The following is a 27,702-nucleotide window of genomic DNA, read 5'->3' as shown; positions in this document are numbered from 1 at the left end:
GCTGGGCCAAGGTAGTAAAAGAGGGAGTGAAAGAGCGAGAGAGAGAGAGAGAGAGAGAGAGAGAGGGGTGAAGAAGGAGAGAAAGAGAAAAAAGATTTGCTGAAAGAATGACTGCTTGTATTTTTTGCATTCTTTTCCCTTTTTTTATTTTCTGAAACGGAGATATGGTATTACACAAGCCGTGCCAAGAACCGCAAAGTGACAAAATCCACAGGGCGTCGTTATAAAAAAGAGAAGAAGAGAGTGAGAGAGAGAGAGACAGAGATTGAGAGAGTGAGTAAGTGAGGGAGGGAGATAGAAAGGGATGCCAGCGGAGGACAGCAGAGTCCATCTGGTCCTGATAAGTGGTGCTGAAAACCATATGATTGTGTCGGGGCGGGGGCGGGGGTGGGGGGGTGCTTGGAGGGGCTGGGGGTGGTGGTAGCTGTGGGGGTGTTCTTTGGAACTCTCCTGTGTACGCTGTCTGTAACGCACTCCCTCCTTCCATACCAAATGGCTTCAACTTTGTCGCCCCTTTTCTTTTTCTTTTCTTTTCTTGTTTTTTTTACTCAGAAAAAGAGGAGGAAAGATTGTCGGGTGAAGTGGTGAAGTGATGGAGGGAGAGGTGGGTGGAGGGAGGAGTGGAAGGGGCGGAGGGGTAAGGGTGAGGTGACGAAGGCGCTTGTGTGTTTCTCCCTTCTAATCCACCGCTCTGTGCCGTCTCTCATCATAGTTCAGCCCCTGTGTAGTACTCCAAACAGAACACTTCCTATTAATATAATGCTGTCTGCCACCAGCACTTAGCAGCCCTCCGATGCTATTAAAACTCAGGGACTAGACATACACAGACACCCACACACATTTATACACATAAACACACACACACACACACACATACACACATAAACATACACACACACACACACACACACACACACACACACCTATACACATAAACACACACACACACACACAGAGGTGAGGGAACTTTTGAGAAGGTATTTCTTTATCAGTAATGCCGTTATTTCTTGCTTTCAGACTCCCAGAGCAGAAAATTGTCTCTAAATGGTATTTTCGCTGAACCTGTCAACCTGTCAGACATCATCTTATGCTCGCTCGCCGAGCTGGGCTGCACACCGGGGATTTTAGGAGTTGACTGATGAGAGCCGACCGCTGGCTGAGAGTACAGTCAGATGGAAGAGGCAGTGTCACATGTTGGGACAAATAATGCAAATACGAATGCAAGTGGCAGAACTAAATAATTGGCAGAATAAATGAATGAATGATGGATGAGAGCATGGCTCTATCGATGGATGGATGGATGGATGGATGGATAGAGTATTTTGTTGAGACATGTCCTAATCAATCAAATCTACTAGTTCATGTGTAATAAGGCCAATTCAAAATGTTGGGGAGTAGATAGAGTTGATTCAGTAACAGTAGTAAATACTATAAGCGCTACCAGCAAACGCATGCAGTAAATGTAAAGGCATGGCCTCTCTCAGTCGGCAACCACTCGCTCTAATATGACAAGCAGGCCCCGGGAGTCGGGCTCCGTGCGTCGCCTCGCGTCGACTAATTTCCCCTCTGGCAGAACCCGACCAAACTGGTCCACCGGGACAAATTGAGCCGAACCCAGTAGCGGCGGTGAAGGCGGGGGTGGGTTGTAGCAGCTGGGTGGTGCGGAGCGCGGGCTCCCCAGTCTCCAACTACCGAAAACACGACCGGCTGCATTGGCCCACTTTAGATGGGGGAACTGATAGAGGGGAAGTGTGTTGTTTTTTTCATGGACATATGGTGTGAATATATGGCCGATTTCTTGGTCTTTTTTCTCGGTCCTCCTCCTCTTTAATGTCTTAAGGTTGGCACGTCTGCATCGTCTGACTTCAGACGAAGTGGGAGAAAAGGAAGAGGGAGAGCGGGAGTTCAGATGACATGTTCGAGCGGAGGGGTCTGCGATTCATTATGTCAGCGTTGAGGTTCTCAAAATTTTTAAGTATTTGCCTCGCGTTTGTGTTAATGAGATCAACATTCGATGCAGTTTTATGATAGGAAACATGTCAGCAGCACACAGATGGCTTTAAATCAGACTGTATTAAAAGGCCTTCACGATGAGTCCTGTTGAAAAGGAAGACCCTCGTTCATATACTGCACGGGCTGCATCTACTGTTTTAAAGAGCGGACTACTGGAAATACCTCACCGAAACACAATTCCCTCCTGACTACACACACTGGTGTGGTTTCTCTCGCGTTTCACAATATGAGCTAAGTTCTGATCAACAGTGACAGATTACGTTTGGTCGCATAGTTTTACATGTGTGCATTTTCCACCCATGAAGTTGACCCTGTGGCCCTGCTAATTTACTGCTATCCCTACGCTACAGCTGTTTGAACTGCGGCACCAAAGCGACACGTATGTACAACTAATAAACATGCTGTTTTGATAAAAACACTTGCCAAGCATTGAGGTAAGAGATGGTCCCTGCGCTTTGATTGGCCCGCGCTGCAGGAAGAGGCTTGTGCGCGCCACCTGATAGGCTGTTGGCGTGGCGCATCAGCTGTATGGTTGTGGTGCAGGGGAGGGTTTTGGGTTACGATGGGTTCATTAAGTGCCTTGATTAATGGGCTGGGGTAGCGGAGGGACTGGCCTCTGGTCACAGTGACCCACGACTCACGCTCATTAGAGCTAATGAAGCACAGGTCTATGGAGTGGGTCACTGATGGATAGGGAGAGAGAGAGAGAGAGCGAGCGAGAGAGATGGAGAGAGAGAGAGAGAGATGGAGAGAGAGAGAGAGATAGAGAGAGATCGAGCAAGAGAAATGGAGAGAGTGAGGGAGAGAGAGATGGAGAGAGTGAGTGAGAGAAAGAGATGGAGAGTGAGGGAGAGATGGAGAGAGGGGAGGGGTTAAGACAGAGAGAGATGGAGAGAGAGATGAGGAAGAGAGAGAGATGGACAAAGAGAGAGAAGGCAGGGTGAAAGAGAGAGATGGAGAGAGAGGAAGGGGAACAGTGTGTGAGAGAGAAATAGGGAAGGAGAGAGAAAGCGATGGAGAGAGAGAGAAAGGGGAGAGAGTGTGTGAGAGAGAGAGCGGGGAGAGAAAGAGGGAACAAGAGAAAGACAGCATCAGTTGGGAAAGAAAAAGGGAGATAGAGTGAGAGAGAAAAGGAGGAGAGAGGGACAAAGAAAGAGAGATGAAGGAGAGTGATGAGGGTGAAGGAGGGAGGAGAGAGAACTGAAGAGAGAGAGAGATAAAGTAGAGAAAAGAGGTGAGGAGGTCAGTGATGTGGCTCTGATTGAAATGGTCTTCAGTCCACTCAGTCTCTCAGTTAACATGAAAGACTCACAGTGGAGCAGTAACACAGGAAGTAATGCCAGACTGCCCTCTGAAAAAAGACAGCAGGAAAAATGTGCTTCAGTCAGTTCTTTGGGCAGACGGAAAGAGAGAGAGAGAGAGAGAGAGAGAGGGAGAGAGAGAGAGAGAGAGAGAGAGGAGAGAGGCAGAGAGAGAGAGAGGGAGGGAGAGACAGACATATGAGAATCACCCGTAAGCCATGACCTCTATGTTCTCAGATATCGATCGATTTATTAACCAGAAACTGTTGACTTTGAAACATTCCACCCGCAATGTTGAATAGAAACCCGTATGGCTAATGTATACGATGTGTTTGGTGTCATTCATTCCATAATATCTTCCCCCGTTGGCATGTCCACGAGAAAGCCTCAGTAAGTCAGGCAATCAGTCCAAATCTATCCCTGACTCCCAAACATTCTCCGATTCTGACCATCAAACATTGTCTCTTAATGCGTTCGAACCTTAAACCAGATTTTGCCTTTGTCCTGTGCGTAAATAAATCCACTTTTTTCTCTTTCCCACTGGACCGCCAACGCCACCAGACTTTATTTTTATCCCCGGAGCTTCGGTTTATTTTGAAAAAAAGGGGGAAAAAAAAGAATAAAAAAAAAAAACGCCTCACATCTGAAAGCCTGCACCCTGGCCTTTTTGGAAGCCATATTTTCTTTTGGGAGGAGGGGACGTGGAGAGTGAAGAGAGAGAAAAGAGAGGAGAGGAGAAGCGTGTTTTCTTTTGCTCTGGTTTGTTTTCCAGTCACTTTAAAATGAACTCGGGGTGCATGGCTTGGCGGCTGCAGATGGTTTTGTGGGAGGGACAGAGAGAAAGAGAAAAGAAAGGGGGACATAGAGAGAGAGAGAGAAAGAGGGAGAGAGGGAGGATGATGAAGAGAGGGGAGAGAGAGAGAGGTAGATGGGGGGGGGGGAGTTTTCGCTCTGGTTCAGTAGCCACGGGAGAGCAAAGCAAACAGTGTTTCTTTCTGTTCCAAGTGTCGGGGTGAGGTGCAGAGTGGAGTAGAGGGGTAATGTGAGAGAGAGAGAGAAAGAGAGAGAGAGAGAGGGAGAGAGAGAGGGGGAGAGGGGGAGAGAGACAAAGAGAGAGAGAGAGAGAGAGAGAGAGAGAGAGAGAGAGAGAGGGAGAGAGACAAAGAGAGAGAGAGAGTGAGAGTGAGTGAGTGAGAGAGAGAGTGGCGTCTGGCCGTGTGTGATCGCTCACAACTAATCAGCCAGGAGTCTCCACAGCACGCACCACAGCCTTCTCCCACTGTCTGATGAAAAACCTCCATCCCAGGAAAACACACATACACACACACACACACACACACACACACACACACACACACACACACACACACACAAACAAACACACACACCCTCTCAGATAACACACACACACACACACGCACACACACACACACACACACACACACAGATAGTACACAAACAAACATATTCAAAGACACATTTGTGCACACATAGCCATATGCACTAAATGCGCTCACACACACACACACGCTCACACACACACACACTCACACACAAATGCTCCTCATGGGAACCACACTCAGGGGAACTTAAACTCAATAATAAGAAAAAAAGAGGAAAGAAGAGGAGCAGAAGGCTCACACTAGTTAACACACACACACACTCACACTCTCTCTCACTGTCTCTCTCTCACACACACACACTCACACTCTCTCTCTCTGTCTCTCTCTCTCTCTCACACACACACACACACACACACACTCAGCAGAAGAGGAGACGAGGCCACACGTCTCGCTCCACCGGCTGCTGTTTATGATTGGCTAATATGAAACTGCTGGAGCCACAATCATCTGCATTGTCTCCTCCACAGACTCCATCACACACACACACACACGCACACACACACACACACACACACACACACACACACACCCTCGACCCATCAGCACCACAGAGCCTCTCTGCTCTCCGCTCTGCTCATCTGTTCTTTCTTTCTCCATTTCTCTGTCTTCCCCCTATTCATACATCACTTTATCTTTCTTCTATTTCTGCAAACTTTATTTCCGTCTGTTTCTCTGTCGCTGCTCTTTGTCTGTCGTACCTTCTGTCTCGCCCGCTCTCTCACTCAAATTCAAATTCAAATATGCTTTATTGGCACGACAAACCATATGATGCATTGCCAAAGCGTTCACAGGAATAATAATAATTAAAGAAAATACAAATACAAAATGATATAAACATGTACAAACATTACAAACATTGTTACACTTTGTCACACACACACACACACACAGCACGTCACAACCATACAAGACCATTGTCTGTACACGTGCATAGGAAAACCAAGACAGGACAAAACAAAAAAAACAAAAAAAAAAACACTCTCTCTCTCCCTCTTTCCCACTCTTTCTCACACTCTCCCTTTCTCTCGCTTTCTTTCTCCCTCTGTCTTCCTCTCTCTCACACTCTCTCTCTCCCTTTCTCTCTTCCTCGCTCACTCTCTCTCACACTCTTTCTCCATCTCTCTCTCTCGCCCCTCCAGTCTCCAGTGGTGTCGGTAGGCTTTGCGCGGTTCCATCCCAACCTGGTGGTGGGGGGCACCTACTCTGGTCAGATCGCCCTGTGGGACAACCGGAGCCACCGGAGGACGCCGGTCCAGAGGACGCCCCTGTGTGCTGCCGCGCACACAGTAAGACACACACACACACACACACACACACACACACACACACATAACCCTTAATACACACATACACCCTTACAAAATACCCACCTACATGTATTCATGTATACTTACATACAGATACCTCAACCAACATTGTCCAGTCCCCCCCCCCCCCCCCCCCCCCCCCCACTCACCCACTCTCACACACACACACACACACGCACACACACACAGACACACACACACACACACACACACACACTCACACACGACCCTGGATGCCATACATGCTGACTGTTTCCACTCCCGTGCCCCCAGTAATGAGAGTGGCGTCTCATCTGAGCCGTCCACGCGCTGAAAGACGCCTTTGTGAACCGCAAACAACAAATCAATGTGCTGGCAATCAGGCCCGCGCGCGTTCACCCCGTCCCATCAAGTGCATTGGTCTGGTGTCCAGAGACCGGCGTCCAGTTTTAGTAAGTAAGTGCTGCCGACTCAGCCCCCTGGTCATCATACCGCACAGGCGGCCTATTGTCTCTGAGGAAAAGAGCAGGGGAAGACATGCAGGGGAGTAGGTATGTGTGTGCATCCAACACACACACACACACACACACACACACACACACACACTTCACACACTTATGTATAACATACACAAAGTGATAGACATACACACACACACACACACACACACATAATTGTACCCAGTTATGCAAATATTATTAAAATGTTATTTGTTTGTTATTTGTCACATAATATAGAGATACTATTGTAAAACAGTGAAATGGCATTAGTTGATCAATTTCATCCTGTGTAGAGGGATCACCAACTATATATAGAGATGAATAAATAAAGATAAAAAAAGATTTAATAAACAGTGAGTGGGGGGTGCAATGTGTATGTCGGGTCCATGTAGTGTACCTGTAGTGTAAGATCTTCCACCTGTAGTGGAAGATAGCCTAAAGAAAAACAAAAAAAACATGTCAAACAGATCTGTGTGTGCGAGTGAAAGAGAGAGAAGAAAATATGAATACAGACAGACAGATGGGGGAGTGAGAGAGACAGGGAGAGAGGAGAGAGGGAGAGACAGGGAGAGAGGGAGAGAGGAGTGGCAGGGAGAGAGGAGAGAGGGAGAGAGAGGGAGAGAGAAGAGAGGAGAGACAGGGAGAGAGGAGAGAGGAGAGAGGGAGAGAGGAGAGACGAGGAGAGAGGGAGAGAGGAGAGACAGGAAGAGAGGAGAGGCAGGGAGAGAGGAGAGACAGGGAGAGAGGGAGAGACAGGGAGAGAGGGAGAGACAGGGAGAGAGGAGAGACAGGGAGAGAGGCACTGCTGCTACAGCGGCCATATTTGACTTATTGACCGTTAAAATGGACATTAAGATTCCACTCTGGATCAAAGGTGGTATATGGACTCTTATCAAATGTACACTGCCGTTCAAAAGTTTGGGGTCACTTAGAAATGTTCATTCCACTTTAGTATAGACAGAATACCAGCTGAGATCAGTTGCATTGTCTTTTTAATCAGGGCAGCAGTTTTCAGATTACATTATGTGCTTACATAATTGCAAAAGGGTTCTCCAATGTTTTCTCCGTTAGCCCTTTAAAATAATATCAGATTAGTAAACAGAATGTGTCTTTGGACCATTGGATGAATGGTTGCTGATAATGGACATCTGTATACTTACATGTAGATATTGCATTAAAGATCAGCCATTTCATTTCATTTCTGTCATTTACAACATTAATGATGAAAACAAGGACATTTCTAAGTGACTCTTAGAACTTTTGAACGGTAGTGTATTTCAGCAAACTGAAGTGAAAAGGCCTCCCACTGTTCCTTCCTCCCAGCACCCCGTCTACTGTGTGAACGTGGTGGGCACCCAGAACGCCAACAACCTCATCACCGTCTCCACCGACGGCAAGATGTGCTCCTGGAGCCTGGACATGCTGTCCCAGCCGCAGGCAAGTCCAGCTGTGTCCCCACCCTCTTCACATTGTCCACCTATAGCAGCATGGCCACCATTTTCTGTGTCTCTACCACTTCATCGGCTCCAGCAATGAGGCCCTCATCTCCTCAGCAGGGTCCCCACACTCATGAACTTCGAGCCCTGTTACAGTAATCCACTTCCCCCCGTCTCTGATCACTGATCACTGCTATGCATCAGTCAGAATGAGGACCAGATGGAGGGCTCGGGAGGACTTGGGTGTTTTATCTAGCCTGGCCCGCAAACCCAGCTCTTCAGAGATGAATAATGAAGTCAACAGTAATGAACTCAATTTCAGTCCTCAATAGCTAATCAGTTACAGGGGGTTTCCCAAAAACACAGATATACTTACATACAGCACAAGGCATTTGAACACCAGAGAGGTCTCTGTTAATTAAGACAGCGGGGCCCAGTTTCTGCTGCGCTAAAGCAAATCTTGATACAGTATTTATTTTAATACTTCCTTAATTACTGTGCATGCAGTGATTCTAGTCTCATGCACTTTTGGTCAAACTCAGTGAATCGCTTTTTGCGGTGCCTCAGCTGTCCACTCAGTGTTTGCGCTGAACAATCTCCAGTGTTCGTACACAGCCTTGACCAAGCCATTAACAATCCTAGCCAATCAACACAGCCTCTTCAGGAACACGATTGAAAGAGGTACAGTTTGATTGGCTGTTGAGAAACCAAAACCAGATCATGGGCTAGATCTGTATTATTATAATAAATAATACATTATACATTATTATAAATGTATAAAAAATGAAACATTGCTGTTTGGTCCCTGGTGCTCTGTCAGTGTCAGTCCTAACATTAAGTGCAAATATGTTTTAGCAAATTGTCCCCTTGGAATAATGAAGTTCTCTGTGTTCTGAGATATTGAGCTTCAACATTTTTTTAATTTAGTTATACTGAAGTAGAACAAGCCTCTTATGTATTTTTTAAAATGTCAAGAAACATCTCTCCTCACCTTATTAAGTTTTCACAGAATAAGAAATAATGTTTACGTCAATAATATTTTTGAGGAACACGCCTGGCCCTCCCCACTTCCACATTCAGGCCACTCATCTCACCTGTCCAGCTCCACCACCCCCATCCCTGCTGTACTTAACCTCTGACCTCCAGGCTCCCCAACTCTGTGTCAGTAGGATTGGACCCCTGGGCAGGTTGGGTATCATGTAGAGCTGCAGAGTGACAAATTACTACTTCAATGGAGCATGATCTAAACTGACAGTCTGTGATCATTCAGGCTTAACTCCCTTACACTTTTTCTTCTTATGTGGCCTGAGGTGTCATGTACTTTAGCAATTCTCCAGTTCAAACAACTTCAGTGACCTAGTTACACTTTATTTCATTCCCATTTGACATATTTATCTACAGATAAGTCACAGATAAAAGACTCAAATGTCTATCCTGAGAGCTGTGGTGTAGAGAAGCTGAGAGAAGAATGTTAAAATGCTGGTGAATCTCATCAGAGAGAATGTTGAAAGTGGAGGGCGGCTCGGAGCTGTCTGTTCTTGCTCCAGTAATCTAGACTCAGAGACCTTGTTTTTGCTGTGGTGTGTGTGTGTGTGTGTGTGTGTGTGTGTGTGTTTGTTTGTGTTTGTGTGTGTGTGTGTGTGTGTGTGTCTGTGTGTGTGTGTCTGTGTGTGAGAGTGCATGTGTGAATGTGTGTGTGTAAATGTGTGTGTGTGTGTGTGTGTGTGTGTGTGTGTGTGTGTGTGTGTGTGTGTGTGTGTGCGCGTGCAGGAGAGCATGGAGCTGGTGTACAACAAGTCCAAACCGGTGGCTGTGACAGCGATGGCGTTCCCCACCGGAGACGTGAATAATTATGTGGTTGGAAGCGAGGAGGGAACGGTCTACACAGCCTCTAGACATGGCAGGTAGGATGGGTGGAGGTGGAGACACACACACACACACACACACAACCTATGACCCATTAAGACATACATTTGTATGTTTCACTGCAAGACATATTAAAGAAGAAGGCCTCGCTCACTAGGTGGAGGTAAATACATAGGACTGAGACTCAGTAAAGGGCATCAGTTCCAGAGTTTGTAGAGAACACAAGACCAGCAGACACACATGCACTTACCGTACATGCAGACATATGCATACACCTATGCAATGTATACACAGACTCACACATCATTCGCTTGCATATGTATGTATATACACAGACTCATACATCTTTTTACATACTTTCTGAATGCAACCACCTTGATGACTTTTTAGAAGTGCAGCTCATTGCTCCATGCTGAGGCTGGAGGAAGAGATATCGTTGGTTCCATTTTTTTCTTTCACTTTCTATTCTTTGATTTCTGATTAGCTGCTTTTAATAGTCTAGCTAAATGAACACAACATTTTGAGAATGCACTACACTGTATACTGTCTTGTATAGTATCTCACCCCAGGCCCGTCTCCTCCACAGTAAGGCTGGCATCTGTGAGATGTTTGAGGGCCACCAGGGTCCAGTAACGGGCATCAGTTGCCATGGCGCTGTGGGCACCGTTGACTTCTCCCACCTCTTTGTCACCTCCTCCTTTGACTGGACTGTCAAGCTGTGGAGCACGAAGGTACGTCAGGCCTCAGTTCATGATGCAATGTATGTATCAATAGTTTTCAGAACAAATACTACACGTGTATATGACACTGCCATATGGCTAAAGTTTGTGGTAGAAACAAAGAATACAAAAAAAGAAGCGTTTTCATCTTTTTTAACATTTTTTATGAAAAATGGCATGTCCACAATTATTCATGCCCTTTTTAAATAATCAGCACCTTTTTAGCGGCAGTCTGGGTTTTGAGGCAGGAACGATTCTTTGCGACCTTCTCAAAGTAAAAGGTAACACTAAAACAAGGGGCTACATTAAGATTCTGGAGGAAAAGATCAGGCAGTCTGCCGAGAGACCTGCCCCAATAGGCAGCATTGGGCCATTAAACCACACAATGATCCAAAACATAAAACCAAACAAGGCAAGAAATGGTTAACAGAGAACAGTATCAACATTTTAGAGTGGCCCAGCCAGAGTCCAGACCTCAATCTGTCAAAAAAGTGAGCACAAGGCCAGAGTGATGGCAAAAAATCATTCCTGCCTTAAAACCTGGATGGCCCAACTCGAGGGGCGGCAACAAGCATGCATTTAACTCATCTTAATCTCACTGCAGGCAATTGGATAACACTAGACCATGTTTACTCTGAATTATTTCGGACTTCGACGCAATCGAATAACACTACGACCAATGTGTACTGTCCTCCAACGTTGCAGCGCTGTCTTCATCAGTTTAGCTGGTTTCCCGGAATGTTGGGGTAAAAGTAACGTGCAACATTGCTCTTTGCCAGAGTGTCTCGCAGAGACAATTCCATTATGCTCTCGCGAGAACTCTGGATTTCCAGGGTATGTTTCTACCACATTGTCTTACAACCTTTAGCCATGTGGCAGTGTCATTTTCAGGCAGAACAAACATAATGGCCAAGAGAAAGTCAACATTAAATCAATATTTGCTTGGGGTATGAATAATTTTGTTCTTAACTGTATATACAAACTATGTATATACTGTATTGTGAGCAGCAATGGCATGATGATTCCTGCCCACCTCTCAGTTGAAGCCCTGTGCAGAGGGCTCCTGTGGGGAGCCATTCGGATGCCACCTACGCAACGTCACTAGAACCCTCAGTGTGAGCTAAAAGCAGCCTTCAGAGAGAGGCTGAGAGAGAGAGAGAGAGAGAGAGAGAGAGAGAGAGAGAGAGTATAAGTGCCACAGTGTGTTGGCTCAGTAGGGTAAAGCATGTAGCGGGGCGCCCTGGTAAACATCAGCTGGCCCGCCAGTCTGTCAGTCAGTCAGTCAGGCAGCCAATCTCCCGGCCAGGACTGAGTGATTACGTGTCTCCGCGGCAACATGCCGACCGGACTGCGGCCTGAGTGTGGCTCAACCCACAGAAGGGGGGATAGAGGAGGAGGTGGAGGAGAGAGAGAGGTTTGTGTGTATGTGCATATTGTGTGTGTATATATATATATATATATATATATACACATTTATGTGAGTGTGTGTGAGAGAGAGAGAGAGAGAGAGAGAGAGGTTAGTGTATTTGTATGAGGGAGTGAGTTTATATGTATATATATATGTGTGTGTGTTTTAGAGAGAAAGAGAGAGGAAGGAGGATGGTGGATCTTGACTGGGGTTCAAACCACACACTGGGAGGAAAGGAGTGGAGAGGAGAGGAGAGGAGAGGAGAGGGGGAGGAGAAGAGGCTGCAGACTCTGGGCTCACATGCTTGCCCTTTATGTCTGGAGACATGGGGTTGGACCACAGTCACCACAACCAAGGGGATAGAGAGAAAGAGAGAGAGAGAGAGAGAGAGAGAGAGAGAGAGAGAGAGAGAGAGAGAGAGGGGGAGAAAAGCTATATCTCAGTATGTATTGAACTGAGAGAGGGAGTGATTGAGTGGAGGAGAATTAAAGTTAGTGTAAAGAAGTTAGGGGCGAGAAGCACAAAGACAAACTGAGAAAGAGACACAGGAGGGCAAGGGTGGTAATCGAACATGACAATGGTCAAGTAATTGGTGTAACGACCAATGGGGGAAAAGAGCAAAATCTATATCTCAAGACTGGAGTTGGTGGAGGCTATTGTGGTGTAATAGTTCTGGAATAACAGACGAGAAAGGAACAGAGCCCATAGTCCTCATAGGCCTTCCTTCAACTGGAGACATGCAATCAACACATTTGTACCGTTCCCACATAGAGGGGGTGGGGAAGTTGTGTGTGTGTGTGTGTGTGTGTGTGTGTGTGTGTGTGTGTGTTTGTGTTTAGGGAAAGAATATATCTGATTACTTTTTTATTTTCCTTTTTGTTTTTTTAAGTGGTGTAGTTATTTCCACGCAAAGGTCCCCATGCCAGCACTGCTTTTAACTTAGGCACTGTGGGTTTCCAACCATGATTCACACTTGGAGATGCAGCTCTGTTTACCAGAATACCATACACCGGAGCAGCCATGCAATTAGCATTTACACTCAATTAGCACAGCCACTTATGTCAGCCTACACACAATAAACAAATAAAAGACTTTCAGTTCATCAGTGTACAGATTTTTAGCCTCATACTCAGCTCAGAGAAACCATCAAACTATCAAAATACAAAACGGAAAAAAAAAAATGTTGACACTTTTGTGCAAAGTGTCCTTAAGTACACCAATGACTCTCTATTGGTTACCCACACAGAATCTTTGTTTCAACTATCGACGACTGATTGCTTATCAGGAGTAAATCATATACTCTTCAACAGTTGCCAATAGCAAAAGCATTCAGTGGGTGTACGTTAATTACGGTACGGTAATTACGTTTCAGGGCTGCAGGACAGACAGTGATGACTTACAAATTAGCACTTACCAGTCTTATGCATCATGATCAATAACTCAATTAGCAGGGCGTTTTTCTGCCTAGAAATTCCAGTGGATGTTGTGATGGGAAGCTATCGATAATTTACTACATCATAATCATGCCTCAAGGTACTAAGTGAAGAAGGCCGTAAATTAAAGTTAGCGTTGCATGGTGCAAGCCCCCCCCCCCCACCACCACCACCACCACCACAGCAGCAAAAGGGGCATAGCCTGAAGAATCAAAGGCGCTCTTCTCAAAGATGCCTGCCGCGAGCTAAACACACACACATACATATGTTGTGTCTCTCTTTTTTTTCGCTCTTTTGACACATATTAAAACATTCCTGGGATGGTGCGTGCGCATGTATGTTATTTCGTGGCTCCGGGGGAATTCCCTCGCCTTTGAGGACGGCCACAGGAATGCGTGTCTGTCTCCCGTCCCCGCGTACTCGGCCCTGGGTACACCTTGGCTGACTGGCTCCCGTTTGCTTACCTTAGGCAGCCCTTCGAGACCCCCCCTTTCTCCACCAGCAGCCAGCGGCTCCACTCACTTGGAAAAGACTTGACTTGAAGAGAGACCAGGGTGGGGGTGTGTGTGTGTGATGGGGGAAACGAGTGAGAGGGAGAGGAGCTAGAGGGTGAGACAGAGCTCTCAATGTGTTTTTACACTCACATATACAAATATTGTGGTGGCGGGAACACTGGCCACAGAGCGAGACTGCTGATGAGGCGGCGGCATGAGTGAGAGGGCGAGACAGACAGAGTGAGTGAGACCGGCCCTTTGAGAGGGCGAGACAGACAGAGTAAGAGAGACTAGCCCTCTGAGAGGGTGAGACAGACAGAGTGAGAGAGACAGGCCCTCTGAGCAAATGGCATGATTTTAGGTTTTATTTCTGTTGTTATTTCCCTATTTGTCATTGTATAACAGTCACACTCAGTTAGAAGTGCTGAGGTGCTAAGCACTCTGCAAGATAGTTTGGATTGTTTATTCCAATCTAAACAATGCCGAACTCATTTGACCCCCACTGCCTGCCAGTAACCTGCTGGAGGACCATAACAGGAGTGGGAAACAAACAAACAAGTAGATGAGGTGCAGCCTCTCTCATCAGAACAACTCCTCCTCACCCCCCCCCCTCCCCCTCAAACACACACACACACACACTCTCCGCCCCGCCCACAAGCTTTGGAGCGGCGTCCCAGTTTTCACCGGCATCCCAGACGACGAGACAAGACGAGACTGCGGTGGAGGAGAAGTGTTTCCTAATGATTTTTCTGTCTGCTGGGGGAACGTGCGCGTTTCTCGTCAGTTCCCCTCGCAGCCTGGCAAGGCCTGACGGGCACGCACGCATGGCACACGGGCACGGAGTGGGCAGAGCTTGTTCCGAGAGAGGGGGGGGGGGGGGGAGCAGTGGAGCTGGATGAAGGGAAACATTTTTCATTTGCCGGAGCACGTGTGCGACCGAATGGCATGACTCAACAGCCAAAGACCAAACGAGGGCAAACAGGGATATGTATCTAATCGGCCGGGGTTAAACCTGTGATCCAACCTGCACTGAGCTGAGCTGAGAGGTTCCCGCACACTCATTCAACTAAAGTTCTCTTGTTACAGGGCATAGGCAATTGCTGCAGTCAAGCGCTCAAACTCCACATATTCCATTTTACATAATGTGCCCTTGTCTAGACGTTTCTACCATCGCTATTGTCATTCTCCCTCTACCTCTCTTTTTTCATTCTCTCTTTCTCACTCCATCTCTCTCTGGGCTTCTGTCCGTCCAGGGCCTTTTGTCTGCCCATCACATGGGGTAAAAAACACACTGCAAGCTGATCTGCAGCTCCTCGGGGAGGATAATGACCCCACCTCAATGCTGGCGCCGTCAGGATTTGGACGCGTTGCTGTGCGTTGCACTGTGGGAGCGAGGGGCCCTCCATTCACACGGACGGCGCGCTGCTGCAGCGGTCAGTCCGCTCACTGGGTTTCCATAGGTTCCCTCACAACGACGGCCAGGCGTGAGTCAGCCGTTTCCTATAGCCGCAGACGGGTGGCAGCCATTCTGTTTCGCAGCAGGCCTCCGAATGACTCAGGTTGTCATCGGTTGCCATACAGGAAAAAGACAAGGAGCCTTGGCGTCTAGGTGTGCAATCAGATAGCATGGGGCCATGCAATGATTTCCTTTATGTGTGTGTATGTGTGTGTGTGTGAGAACTGCCCAGCAAGGCATGTCATTTGTTTTGAAGTCCTCAGGTGTGTGTGTGTGTGTGTGTGTGTGTGTGTGTGTGTGTGTGTGTAAGGCCAGTAGCTGCAGCAGTAGACTCTCTGTCTGCCATTCTCCAGCCCTGTGTTCTCCTCCTTTAGGAATCCCATCAGGAGTCTCTCCCTCACTCTCCCTCCATCTCTCTCTCTCTCTCTCTCAGCCCCCCCCCCCACCTTTCCCTTTGTCAGTTGTCTGTCTCCCCCTCTCCTTTCTTCTCTTCTCCTGTCCTCCTCCGCCTCAGACAGCTGTTACAGAGAAGGTTACAGTACACCTTTTGGAGGGACTTTCATCTCGTGTTGTGTGCGTGTTTTTTTATGACACTGTGTGAATGTGCAAAGGTTTTAATTAGGCCCGTTCCCAGACAGGCCCCAAGGCTGCTGCAGCGCCACTCAGTCTACCCTCTCTCCTCCGCCTTCTCTCTCTCTCGCTCTCTCTCTCTCTCACTCACACAGATACACATACACACATACACAGAAGAACAAACACACACTTGCACACAAACATACACACACACAAGCACATTGGAACTATCTCCCACACAAATGCACACATACAAACACATTTGGGCTCTCTCTCTTACACACACACACACACACACAAACACATTAGAACTCTCTCTCCCACACACACACACACATACAGGACTCTCTCCCACACACAGACACACACACACACACACGCAAACACATTAGACCTGTCTTTCGTTCTCTCTTTCTTTTTCTACTCATGCTCTCTCTCTAACACACTCACTGTCCTCCCTCTCTTTTTGAGGTATCCTCAGTATGTACTTTCCCCCTTTACTTCTGTCTCTCTCTTTCACCTGTCTCTCTCTCTCTCTCTCTTCTGTCTCTCTCTTTCACCTGTCTCTCTCTCTCTCTCTTCTGTCTCTCTCTCACCGGTCTATAACTTTTCCCTGTCTGTTCTTCTCTTGATGTCCTCAGCACAACAAGCCACTGTACTCGTTTGAGGACAACGCAGACTATGTGTACGACGTCACCTGGTCCCCGACACACCCCGCCGTCTTTGCAGCAGTAGATGGCATGGGCCGCCTGGACCTGTGGAACTTGAACAATGACACAGAGGTAAGGCACCGAGACACGTGCACACGTGCGCACACACACACACACACACACACACACACACACACACATGTGCGCAAACATGGACATGTGCACGTTACTTTACAGATTTATCAGATTTATATACAGATATATCCACAAACACACTCATCTTTGGGCCTTACATACTGTACACACCCATGCATGTGTGCATGTGGATATTCTCTCTCTCTGACACACACACACAGATTCCCCAGGCGGAGCCACAGCGACCAGCGTCCCATCACAACAACAACAGGCCCTCTACAGCATGTGTGGGCGTCTCCCCACAACCGTCACCTTAAATCAGTTCGCCTGACAGCTCTCACCAAAACCGCCCTCCAGCGCTCTACCCATTCCTCCCTCCATCCCTCCCTCTCTCTCTCTCTCTCTCTCTCTCCCTCTCTCTCCTTCTCTACCACTCGCTCCGGCTCCAGATCTCATCTCTCCCTTGGTCTGCCCTCTTTCCTTCTCTCTCGCCGCTGTCTGTCTCTTTCCCTCCCTCCACATTATCTGTCTGTCTGTCTGTCTTTCTGCAGCTTAATCACTCCGATGTGTGGATTCTTCGTATGACCCACGACCCCCCAGCAGCAAACCAACCACCCCATTGCCACCACCATCCGCACTCCACTCCCCCCACAAGCTTCATTCCGCAAGCTTTGGTTCCCATGGTTTACTGAGCTGCCTCGGGCCAAAATACATGCAGGATTTCCAGCTATGAAATTTAGTAGCTAACAACCCCAAAGATGCTTTGTCGAGAGAAAAATACAAAACATTCCAAACATCCTTCGCCTTGGCTCTCCTCTCCCCCATTCATCTAAAACCACACTGATTTGGCGATCCCGTATCCAGTTGCATCGTGGGTAGGTTTTCGCTTGTTCCAGCCAAGTATTGCACAGTGCAGTAAATCTGAGTGGGACTTTTTTATGGCATTTGACTGACAGCTATGATGACCAATCACCCGAGTTGTGCCCTCTGGGAAAGGACAAATGTCAGAACCACGGATTTCCACGGAGGCGGGTCAAGAAGCTAAACGTGAGCGTCTTCCTCCAGAGTTAGGTCGCTGACTTCCTGTGCTGTTCTGTACTGGCCTCTCATCTCTGTTGCTCTGAGTAGATATAAAAAGCAAGCTCCTCTCTCTCTCTCTCTTTGACTGACACATTCCGTCCATCGTGGCAGTGTGCAGTGAGGTCACAAGTCTGTAATTATAAGACACTGCTGTGGACTCTGGACGACTCCTGCTGCCCCATTCGTCTCTCAGACAGTATGCTGCATATGTCTGTGAATGTTGCTATGAGATGCATGGAAACACATTACCAAACATTATAACAGGGCATGGGAATACATTGGTTTTGACATGTATGCTAGGTTGAAAGTACTTGAACAGAAGTTTAAATTCGTAAGTGAAAAGAGGGTACGTGAAAGATACCACACATACATGTATGAGGATGAATTCTCGTCAACTACCTGCATGATTATTGTTTGACCAGAGACCAGTTGTGTCTAAGAATGTCTTGACCAGGACCAGTGAGCTTTATTAGAAATAATAGCTAACACACAAATACAGAAGTAATACCAAAGGTTTCACATTCAGGCAAAGACACACACAACCATTTACATACAGTAGACACATGACCACAAAAAAGCACAGACATCTGCAGACACACACACTCACACACACACACACAATCACACAGTCATCCATAAAGGCATCTACACACACATACACACACACACACACACACACACTCACACAGATGTGGCCAGCTAACAGCAACAGTCCTTCCATTGTCAACTTATAAAGAAATTCACCCATAACGCCATTAACAGAGTGCGGACCGCCTGTTTCCAATTTGCTCAAAAGAAACATGCAGCCAATTTAACCTAGCAGTTGACTCTTGAGGAAGCAGCACACTAATGGCGTACAGCCTGTGGTTAGGCCTGTTTTAAAGCGCGGAAGCTTTCGTATTAGCCAGCATGCTTCCAGAGCTTCCCTTCGCGACATGTGTCGGCCCGGCTCACAGCTGTCATGTGTAATCGACCAGGATCCTTCAAGAACACACACACACACATAACTACACACACACACACACAAAGGGGTGGATCGTCATGTGTTCGTTACCCCGTTGTCATGGGACTGCCTGTGTGGACATGTGTATTGTTTTAATGGACGGAGGGGAGGTTTCGGCAGATGATTTATGATCCCATTAAAAGCGCTCATTGTTATTTCACATGGCGCAGGGCCCTGAAGTACAGTACAGCAGCCGCTCTTGGGTGGGGTGAAGGTGGAGCGGAGCGCCGTGGGGTCGGTTGGGGCGGGTAGGGTGGGGTTGGGTAGGGTGGAGTTGGGTAGGGTGGGGTTGGTTGGGGTGGTGGTGAGGTAAGAGGAATGGCCCTGAGTCTTAGCTGCCTAATCCCTCCAGGGATCGGGCAGGTCTTACCTTTCGGTGGAATCCGACACGGCTCGTTAAATACACCAGAGTAGGAGCTGGGGTACAGAGGCCTGGGGAAGTGACCTGCATAGCTCTGCGTCAGGCCTCCCTCACTGAAGAGAGTTTAGGACTGCCAACTATTCTCAGCTACTCCTCTTGTTGTTGATATGGTCAACACTTCACTTGAGTGTTCACCTGATAATTAGCATTAGCATTGAGCTACATAGAACTACATGGCTGTAACCTGGATATTAATGCAGTGTTGATCTTATGAATATCATGGAATGGTTAGGTGTGCCATATTGGCAGATATAGATCTTCATTTATGGTGAACGTATCTTGTATCCTTAACCAATGTTTGACCATTTCATCTTCCAACTCTAATGTCAGAGAATGGTGATATTATAGTCTATAGGCAGATTTTGATCTAATGATACTGAAGGTGTCTTTTATCCATTGGCTACTATTGACCAAGCCACTGGCTATCTCTCTCACTCAGGTACCCACTGCGAGTGTGACCGTGGAGGGAGCGCCCGCCCTCAACCGGGTCCGATGGGCATCGGGTGGCAAGGAGGTGGCAGTGGGTGACTCAGAAGGCCGAGTGTGGATCTACGATGTTGGAGAGGTAAGGGATGCAAGGCAGTATGTTAGAATTCCATATCCCCCGGAGACAAGAAATGCTATTTTCTGATTGGCTGACAAGGTGGCTATAAATTCTGTATATCCCCTATGAAGTAGATCTGGTAAAGAAAAAGTTTGATCACCGTTCAATATCAATCTTCTTTTGAATGGTAACTATAACAACCAAGAATGTTTCAAATCTGACCACATCCTCATGAGCTGGAATCACTACTTGTTTCTGCATTCAGATGTCTGCTAGGATGATGGCCTTTATTCACATTGACATTTCTATTGTGATTACTGCATCTCCGCTACTGTTCACAGAACTTCCTGTCTTCCTGTCAATTTCTCTCTTTCCTTTTTAACCACTCTTTGTTGATGAGTTCATCGCCATTCGGAACTTAACAACTCACTGAAAATAAACCACAGAGGAAAGCTTTTTGAAAATGCCTGGAAAATGTCGACAAAACTATACTCCTAAGGTCCAAACTGGAAATAAAATGTTAAGAATCTTGACTGTTAAAAAGACAGCATGCATCATATATATTTTCAAGTCCTATAGAGCAGCGGTCCCCAACCACCGGGACATTCCTAACCGGGCCGTAGCCTACGACATGAGTTTAAAAAAAAAATGCATGCAAACTAAACTCAATTTAATTCGCAATAATGTCACGTTTTTACATGGCATAGGCCTATATGCAGTTGTTTGATTGCACGCATGGTTGCATGTTGCAAGGTCTATTTTCTTACGTCTGTCTGTCCCGCCTTCAACACTTTACATATTGCCTTCAGCGCTGCGCAGCCTCAGGTCAGCTCACTTCACTTGATCAGTTCTTGGCAGTGTTCGAATTATACCGTGAGCTTCAGGGGGTACAGCTATTTAGACTGGTGACGTCACTCTCCATTTTATATAGGCTTACACATGATTTCACACTTATGGTTCACAGTCAATTTTCCTTCTAAATAAAGGTCATATGACCGTGGCTGGCTGACCAACAAGGTAAAAGAAACTAATCATACTAGCAAGCACAATGCACCCTGCACGTTATGGGAAGGGTTGAATTCGGGCAGGGGTAAACACTGTTTCAAGGTGCGCCCCGTGCGTAAAGTTGCGCGCCACAGTTTTTGGTATAGCAGTGCATTGCAAACATGGATACATTGCATACAGACCAGTAGCACAGAAATTGCAAACATACAACTTAAATTTAAGACCCAGAATTGTTTACAGATGGGCTACAGAAAATCTCCCGTTTAATAGTCACCTAGCCTAATACAAGGCCTGCCTTAGGTTCATTTGATTTGTTTTACTTGGATAGCCTACCAAACATCAAGCAAATGAAAAAAATGACTTGTTCGACTTTTGTTCATGGTTGGAATACAAATATATTCACATTGTTTAACCTAGGCATTTCATACAATGTAGTATAGATAGCCTAGTGAATTGTGCACAGTTTATATCACAAAACGTTGGCAGGAATACGCTTTTATGACAGACAAATCTCTAATAAGGCCAAACGAGGAAAGACAAGTCCAATTGACTTCTTATATGTTCACGTAGCGTTTCAAACAAACTGCAGGTAACGTTGCAATTATGGGTGTATGATTGGCGTGTGATTGTAGGCCTAATGTTTTTTAAGTTATGCAGCAGCGATGGTCTTGGCCGCTGAGTAGAAGGGAGACCTCCAGTTAAACCATAGCGATCTTGCTGCTCAATGGTTTTCAAAGGTTGGCTATCACTATATTGCAAAGGCAGTGAAATATTAGACAAATGTATGGCTACCGCTTGTTAACCCTTACCGCTTGTAAACCCATATACCTTTTGCAGCTCTGTGCATTTGTTTTAATTCGTTAGTATTATATCATAGCAAAGAACACTGTCTGAAAGTACCAGAGAAATGGTACAGCCCAATGGGGGTGAGGGTTTGAAAATCGTATTGCATTAGATTATATCCTGAATTGTTGGTATGTGATGGAAATACTGCAATATTACATGCAATATTGGATAACATTACATTTTATTATATTTTTTCAGTACCCCCCAAACTATTATTTTCATCCCTTTTGGGAGGGTCCAAGTTTCATCTAGGGGGGTCGGACCCCCCCCCCAATACCCCCAGTAATTCGAACCATGGTTCTTGGCCAACGGTAGTGTCACACGAAGTTAGCTAAACTGCTAGAATGAGCAACAAAAAACAAGCATCTTTAGCAGGTCACTGGCCAGCGTGTTTGAGTTCCAAGAGCCGCTGCAGAGATTTCTTACAGAAAAAAAGTCACCGTTAGCTGCACATTTTAGTGATGAGGACTGGGTGTCAAAACTCGCTTACCTGTGTGGCATATTCGGGTTGCTTAACGACCTCAACTTGTCACTCTAGGGGAGAATGATGACTGTCTTTAAACTGGCAGATAAAGTCGCTGCATTTAAAGCCAAGCTTGATTTGATTTGTGGGGACGAATGGGGACGGGGTGTATTTGATATGTTCCAAACAGTAGTGGGGGTTTTGGGAGAGACTGAGGCAGGGCCCTTTCTCTCGCAGCTGGTGCGCGATCACCTTGTTGCACTTTCAAATGAGTTTGAGCGTTAGGCTACTTCCCACCCTCCAAAGATCCACGGCAAACCAATGAGTGGGTCCGCAACCCATTTGTCAATATCCGAATAGTCCTAACTTGTCAGCGCAGGAGGAAGAGCAGTTGATCGAAATTGCAAATGACGGTGGTCTTAAGAGTGTGTATGAGGAAACCTCTCTGGCGAGTTTTTGGATCAAAACCAAAGCAGAATGTCCCGAGATAACCGTAAAAGCGCTGAAAACGTTGCTACCATTTCCCACCACGTATCTATGCGAGGCCGGATTTTCTGCAATGACTGCAACTAAGACCAAATTGCGCAATCGACTGGACATTTCAAACACACTGAGGGTGTCACTGTCTTCCATCACCCCCAAATGGAACCTTCTTGTTGCAGGGAAACAAGCACAGGGCTCCCACTGATTATATTCATAATGCACGTTTAGTTCCCATGTTTTGTTCCCATATTTTGTTAAACATGTTCACACATGATAGATGTAGCTTCAAGTTGTTCAATTTTCACTTCTTCATGTTCACGTTTTTCACATTTTTAAGAGTTCCTTACCTTCACTGTTCATACATAACTGGAGCTAGTTATTTTCAAGTAATGCATGCACAACACATATGGAACATGGAACCCCCAACCCCCCCCCCCCCCCCCCCCGGTCCGTGAAAAAAAATGGGAATTAAACCGGTCCATGGTACATAAAAGGTTAGGAACCCCTGCTATAGAGGAAGCCCTTAAGAATTAAAAACCCAGCAATGGAAGCTCTGCTGGGAGCTCAGCTAGTGTTCGTCTCCACCTCCACCACTGTACCCACTCCTCTGCACTGCCTCACCAGCTGAGGGTTTGATTTCTTACTCCTTCCTTGCCCCCTTCTAATTCCGTGTTTCAAACAGCCTCCACATGATCCGACCACCAAAGCAGGGTGGGCAACCTCCACAGCTCCTATGTTTGCCATAAGCCCTTCAGCCTTTTCTGGTCCCAGCTTGTGTGTATTGTGTGTGTGTGTGTGTGTATGTGGTGTGTATATGTGTGTGTGTTTATATATACTGTATATACACTATGAGTGTTTGTGTGTATATCTGTGTATGTGTATATGTGTGTGTTGTGTGTGGGGTATCCATCTAATTTTAGCCGGCCACAGTGTGGTAATTGGAGAGCGCGTGGGGTTTTACGTGTGGTCTCTCGAGGGGTGGATGATAATGGCGGGTCCATCAATAAAGTCAGTGAACTTGAAGGGTTTTACATCTCGACCAAGAAGGGCTTTATTTACCAGAAGCTCCCCATAAAATGGGGGAGGGTAAGCAAGAGAGAGAGAGAGAGAGAGAGAGAGAGAGAGAGAGATAAATGTATTCTGTTCATCTGACATCACCAAAGGAAGGAGATGTTGAGGGCAGCCGTGGTGCTTTAAGACCCAAGTACCCACTTCTGTCAACCACCAAGGTCCTTTTGTGTTATATTTAGTGCACTACGTTAAATATTTGCTTTGGAGAGCTACTCTGTGTTTTCTCAGGACATGAATCAGGCAGCATATGGTCACATTGTAGTTTTCGACATTTTTTCCCCCCACTCTGTGAATGCAAGCCATGCATGTCCAGCTTTTCAGTTTGGTACAAGCTGGCTAAGAGGTGACAAGCACATGCCGTTTTCTATTTTTATGGTCTTAAAAGTTACTTGAATGCTTGTTAAAAGAATGCTTGATGTTAACTGACTTTTGGTGTTACATACTCAATGATTAAGTTAAGTGTATTTTAATATTGAGACATGTTGTGATAAAATGTACTTGAGGTTAGGGTTGCAGTAGCATGTAACATTGAGTATGGGAAGTTAATAATATTTATTGTTTATTTGTTGTATGTATGTAGGAATGTATGTGTGTGTATATATATATATATATATTTATTGTTATGCTATATAAAGGACATGCAACGTGAGACACTTTTGCCTTTATTAATAAAATGAATAATTAAAACAAATAAATACTTTCTAATGAAACATACGACACCTAACTCTTACCTGGCACTTGAGATCTATTGGGATGATGTTTAATGGTTTCTCCCCTGGCATGTCTGAATGGCTCTGGTGATGTACTTCTGAGTATTGGTGATGTTTGAGGACGCCCCCCCATCGGGCTCTTAAAAGCCTTGGGAGGGTCTGGTTGAGAGGGAGCGAGACGGCTGACGTTCGTCTCCACCTCCCACCTCTCCCTCCGCGCCACTGCTGTTTAATTATACTGCGCGCCGTGCGGTCGCCGTCTGGGTGGCAGGCAGGCAGGCAGGCGTCCTGCTTCCCCTCATTTGACTTTCAGAGTGAGACGCCACGCCGTGCTCCCCTGTAAACTCTCCCCATGCCGCGCGCTGGAAACTGACACGATAAACACTTGTACGCACAACCCGGGTGTGTGTGTGTGTTGGGGGGTGGGTGGATTCTGGGAGCCGCAGGGTGCATTGTTCTATTTTGAATCGAGCGCGTGCGGTCACTTTCTTGTCTTTGTGTTCTTCTTCTTTCTTCTTCACTCTCTCTGCTCTTCCTCACCTCCCCCACAAACTCTTTCCGGTATCAGATACGCAGCGATGAAAGTGAATCTTCGCCAGTGTCTCTCGTGTGGCCGACGAGTCTGACGAGCCATGTCTTTGTCTATGTCATTCATTTTTTTCTCTCTCTTCTTCGTTTACTTTTTTTCTCCTTTCAGACGGCGGCGCCACATAGTGAGGACTGGGCGCGCTTTGCCCGCACGCTGGTGGAGATCCGTGCCAACAGGGCGGACGGAGAGGAGGAGGACCCAGCGGAGTTGGCGTCGTAAGTGCGGGCAGCGCTGCCACCACGGACGTCCCTCTGTGCCCCACAACCACCGCTCTCTGTTCTCTTGATGCCGTGCTACAGAATCCCCCCAGCACCTGGTCCACATGTGTGTGTGTGTGTATATCTGTGTGTGTGTGTGTGTGTGCTTGCGTGCGTGTGTGTTGTCTTCACTACTTTTCCATTGCTCTCTCCAAATATGATTGAACATTCGGAATAAGGAGAAGCTGCAAGAGCTTACTGTAGTCTCTGTTGTCCTACTGTGCTGTGTCAGTTCATTTAAAGGTTACATGCTGGGCCATCACTGGTGTTTCCTGGCTGCGTTTAAATCACTAACTGAAATCAACTATTTATTGGCTTGATTTATTGATTTGTTTGTTTCATTTGCCAAATGCTAATGGAACTTAACTGCATTCGGAAGCAGAGTATCAGCTCAGGCCAAACAAATGTTGACTTTATGTTTTTCAGCCGTGAAGCTTTGGCATTCATCCAAACAACCATGTACAATTTTATTAGTTGTTTATTTATTTGTGCTGTTTTTAATGCCACAGAAAATGGCTTTACGTGTTTACTTAACATTGTCATGTGGTAGCCACATTGTCGTAGAGACGTGGAGGGAGTGAAGTAGCATGTTTGTCGAGCGAAGCAAATTAAATGTGGCTCGAACGGCAGTGTTTTATCTTATGTTCTCGTTGCTTGCGTTGTGTGCATCTCTCTCTGTCTGCATGGTCCAATCACACAGAGCAACAGATACTATACAGGACTACTATGTACTCTGGTATTTAGACATGCTTTTGATGTTAATCCTAAAATGCTGTATTGTCAGTGCAAGAAATGGGCACTGCAATGACCTTGCTAAGTGGCTAATAGCTAACTGTCGTCTTAAGCTAAATCAGGGAGCCAATGAAAGTTTCCTGAATTTCTTCTGTGTGAGGAACGTTGTTAACTTATATTCTTTTTGTCATTTTGTTTGAAAAACAAACTGTGAAATGGTGTGATGATGGACTAAGTGCAATATGTGATCCACTGCTACCCTGTAAGTTACTGCCAATAAAATATGGCAAACCCCAATCCCAACCCTTCCCTAAAAGAAGAAGCCTCACTTTGTGTTTATTTTTATTAAACACACTGCATGAATACATACATATACATATATTGCTGCCGTACTTACAGTAAGGCACAAACTCCTTACACACTAGTACATTCTACAATTTACATCCATCTATCATCTTCACTCCAAAAAGCTGAGGGTACCAAACCGTAGTGTTACACTTTAGTGCAGCATCAGAGACGCGTCTCAAACCGTGTGTGACACTACAGAAATGCTAACAGTTTCCGTCTCATCCTCATGTCGTCTGCATGAGTGGTGGGTGGACACTGAAAACGACATGACATTCAAGTGCTGTTTTGTTTATCTGTTTTGTCTTCACGGTTATACGTTTTATACGTTATAGTGTGTCTACCATGTTTATAACACATTCCATTGGCAGTGTGCTATGTAAGTGCTTCTATTGCTAGGTAGTCTCAAGTTTCGGGGCATACAACAACAAGTAAACATAAAAGGTCAGGTTCTTGACTAACTTTACAAAAATACATTTCTTCAATCTGATATCAATATCCTGATATACTTAAGCTATTTTTAAACTCATGGAGTCTCTTATTGCATTAAAATATATAATTTGTGTGTCCCAATGGGGCCTATTGACATATGCTCGTTCAGTGTTTACAGTTAGATAATCGACATACAGTCCATCAATGATAAGCAGTTAAATTGTGGGCCGTGTAGTAGCTGTCACTGTCAGTGATGTAAAAATAATTTGTTCACTGACATACAAAAATACATATGATTAATATGTAAATCCTATAACCATTTATATTAGTCCACAATAACACACAACTCTTAAAAGTATACATCTTAGGATCTCCAGAATAAGCACTGACGAGAGTATCCTACTGGAACAACTATATAAATGCCCTTTGGGATTGCTTTGGGCTTGAGGAAACAGTCTTAAACAGTCTTATGGTTGGAAGCATAAGATCAGAAATGTCTAGAATGTTCTTTTAAGTGCACACATCCCTTTTTGTTTTGACTTTCAGAAAGCTATGGTTCTCCTTTTTTGTTGTTGCTTTTAGTACAGCGGCGCGTAAAATGATGGTTTAGTGTGACGCTGTCCCTGGCGAAAAGAGAGACGGGCAGAGAGTTTTTTTTTTTTGGGGGGGGGGGGTCGATGATCTGGGGGCTGGAGTGCCCAGTGGCGCCCCCCACAGGCAGGCCTGCGGAGCTTTAGGGGTGCCCGCAGGAGGAGAAGTCCGGGGGGACGGGCACGCTGAAGCGTGGCAGATGCAGGCCGAACTTGCTCTCGATGCCAGCAAACGTGGCCACGGCCAACCTGAAACCACCAATGTGGTCGGGATTGGGCGCCGGCAGGCTGATGCGAGACTTGGGAGGAGGCTCCAAGCCAGGCGGCTTTCTGCGGTGCGGAAAGAGAGACAGAGAGGAGGGAGAGAGAAAAAAGGGGGTAAGACAGAGAGAGAAAGTGAAAGAGAAAAAGAGAGAGGTTGAGACAGGGGAAAAGGAGGTGGAGTAAAGAGGAATGGA

General features: G+C 46.2%; 2 protein-coding genes across 10 annotated transcripts in view; one reads left to right on the top strand and one right to left on the bottom strand.

Annotated features, from left to right (window-relative positions):
• Nucleotides 1-26,178, top strand: part of LOC121696233 (cytoplasmic dynein 1 intermediate chain 1) — a 72,640-nt gene extending 46,462 nt beyond the window's left edge. For all 8 annotated transcript variants that reach the window (XM_042077601.1, XM_042077600.1, XM_042077598.1 and 5 more), the window contains 7 exons: nt 5,857-6,003; nt 7,827-7,940; nt 9,710-9,843; nt 10,392-10,536; nt 16,530-16,670; nt 19,617-19,742; nt 24,997-26,178. In XM_042077601.1, coding sequence (XP_041933535.1) covers nt 5,857-6,003; nt 7,827-7,940; nt 9,710-9,843; nt 10,392-10,536; nt 16,530-16,670; nt 19,617-19,742; nt 24,997-25,107 — 918 coding nt within the window. In that variant the 3' untranslated portion in view covers nt 25,108-26,178. The remainder of the gene's footprint in view (nt 1-5,856; nt 6,004-7,826; nt 7,941-9,709; nt 9,844-10,391; nt 10,537-16,529; nt 16,671-19,616; nt 19,743-24,996) is intronic.
• Nucleotides 26,179-26,212: 34 nt separating this feature from the next.
• LOC121696232 (calcium-binding mitochondrial carrier protein Aralar2) overlaps nt 26,213-27,702 on the bottom strand; it is a 47,332-nt gene continuing 45,842 nt past the window's right edge. For both annotated transcript variants that reach the window (XM_042077592.1, XM_042077593.1), the window contains exon 18: nt 26,213-27,574. In XM_042077592.1, coding sequence (XP_041933526.1) covers nt 27,388-27,574 — 187 coding nt within the window. In that variant the 3' untranslated portion in view covers nt 26,213-27,387. The remainder of the gene's footprint in view (nt 27,575-27,702) is intronic.

The sequence above is a fragment of the Alosa sapidissima genome, chromosome 21 (assembly GCF_018492685.1).
Source record: "Alosa sapidissima isolate fAloSap1 chromosome 21, fAloSap1.pri, whole genome shotgun sequence".
Taxonomy (NCBI): Eukaryota; Metazoa; Chordata; class Actinopteri; order Clupeiformes; family Clupeidae; genus Alosa; species Alosa sapidissima.
The sequence above is the reverse complement of the archived record's forward strand: the minus strand, read 5'-3'. Positions and strand labels throughout refer to the sequence as shown.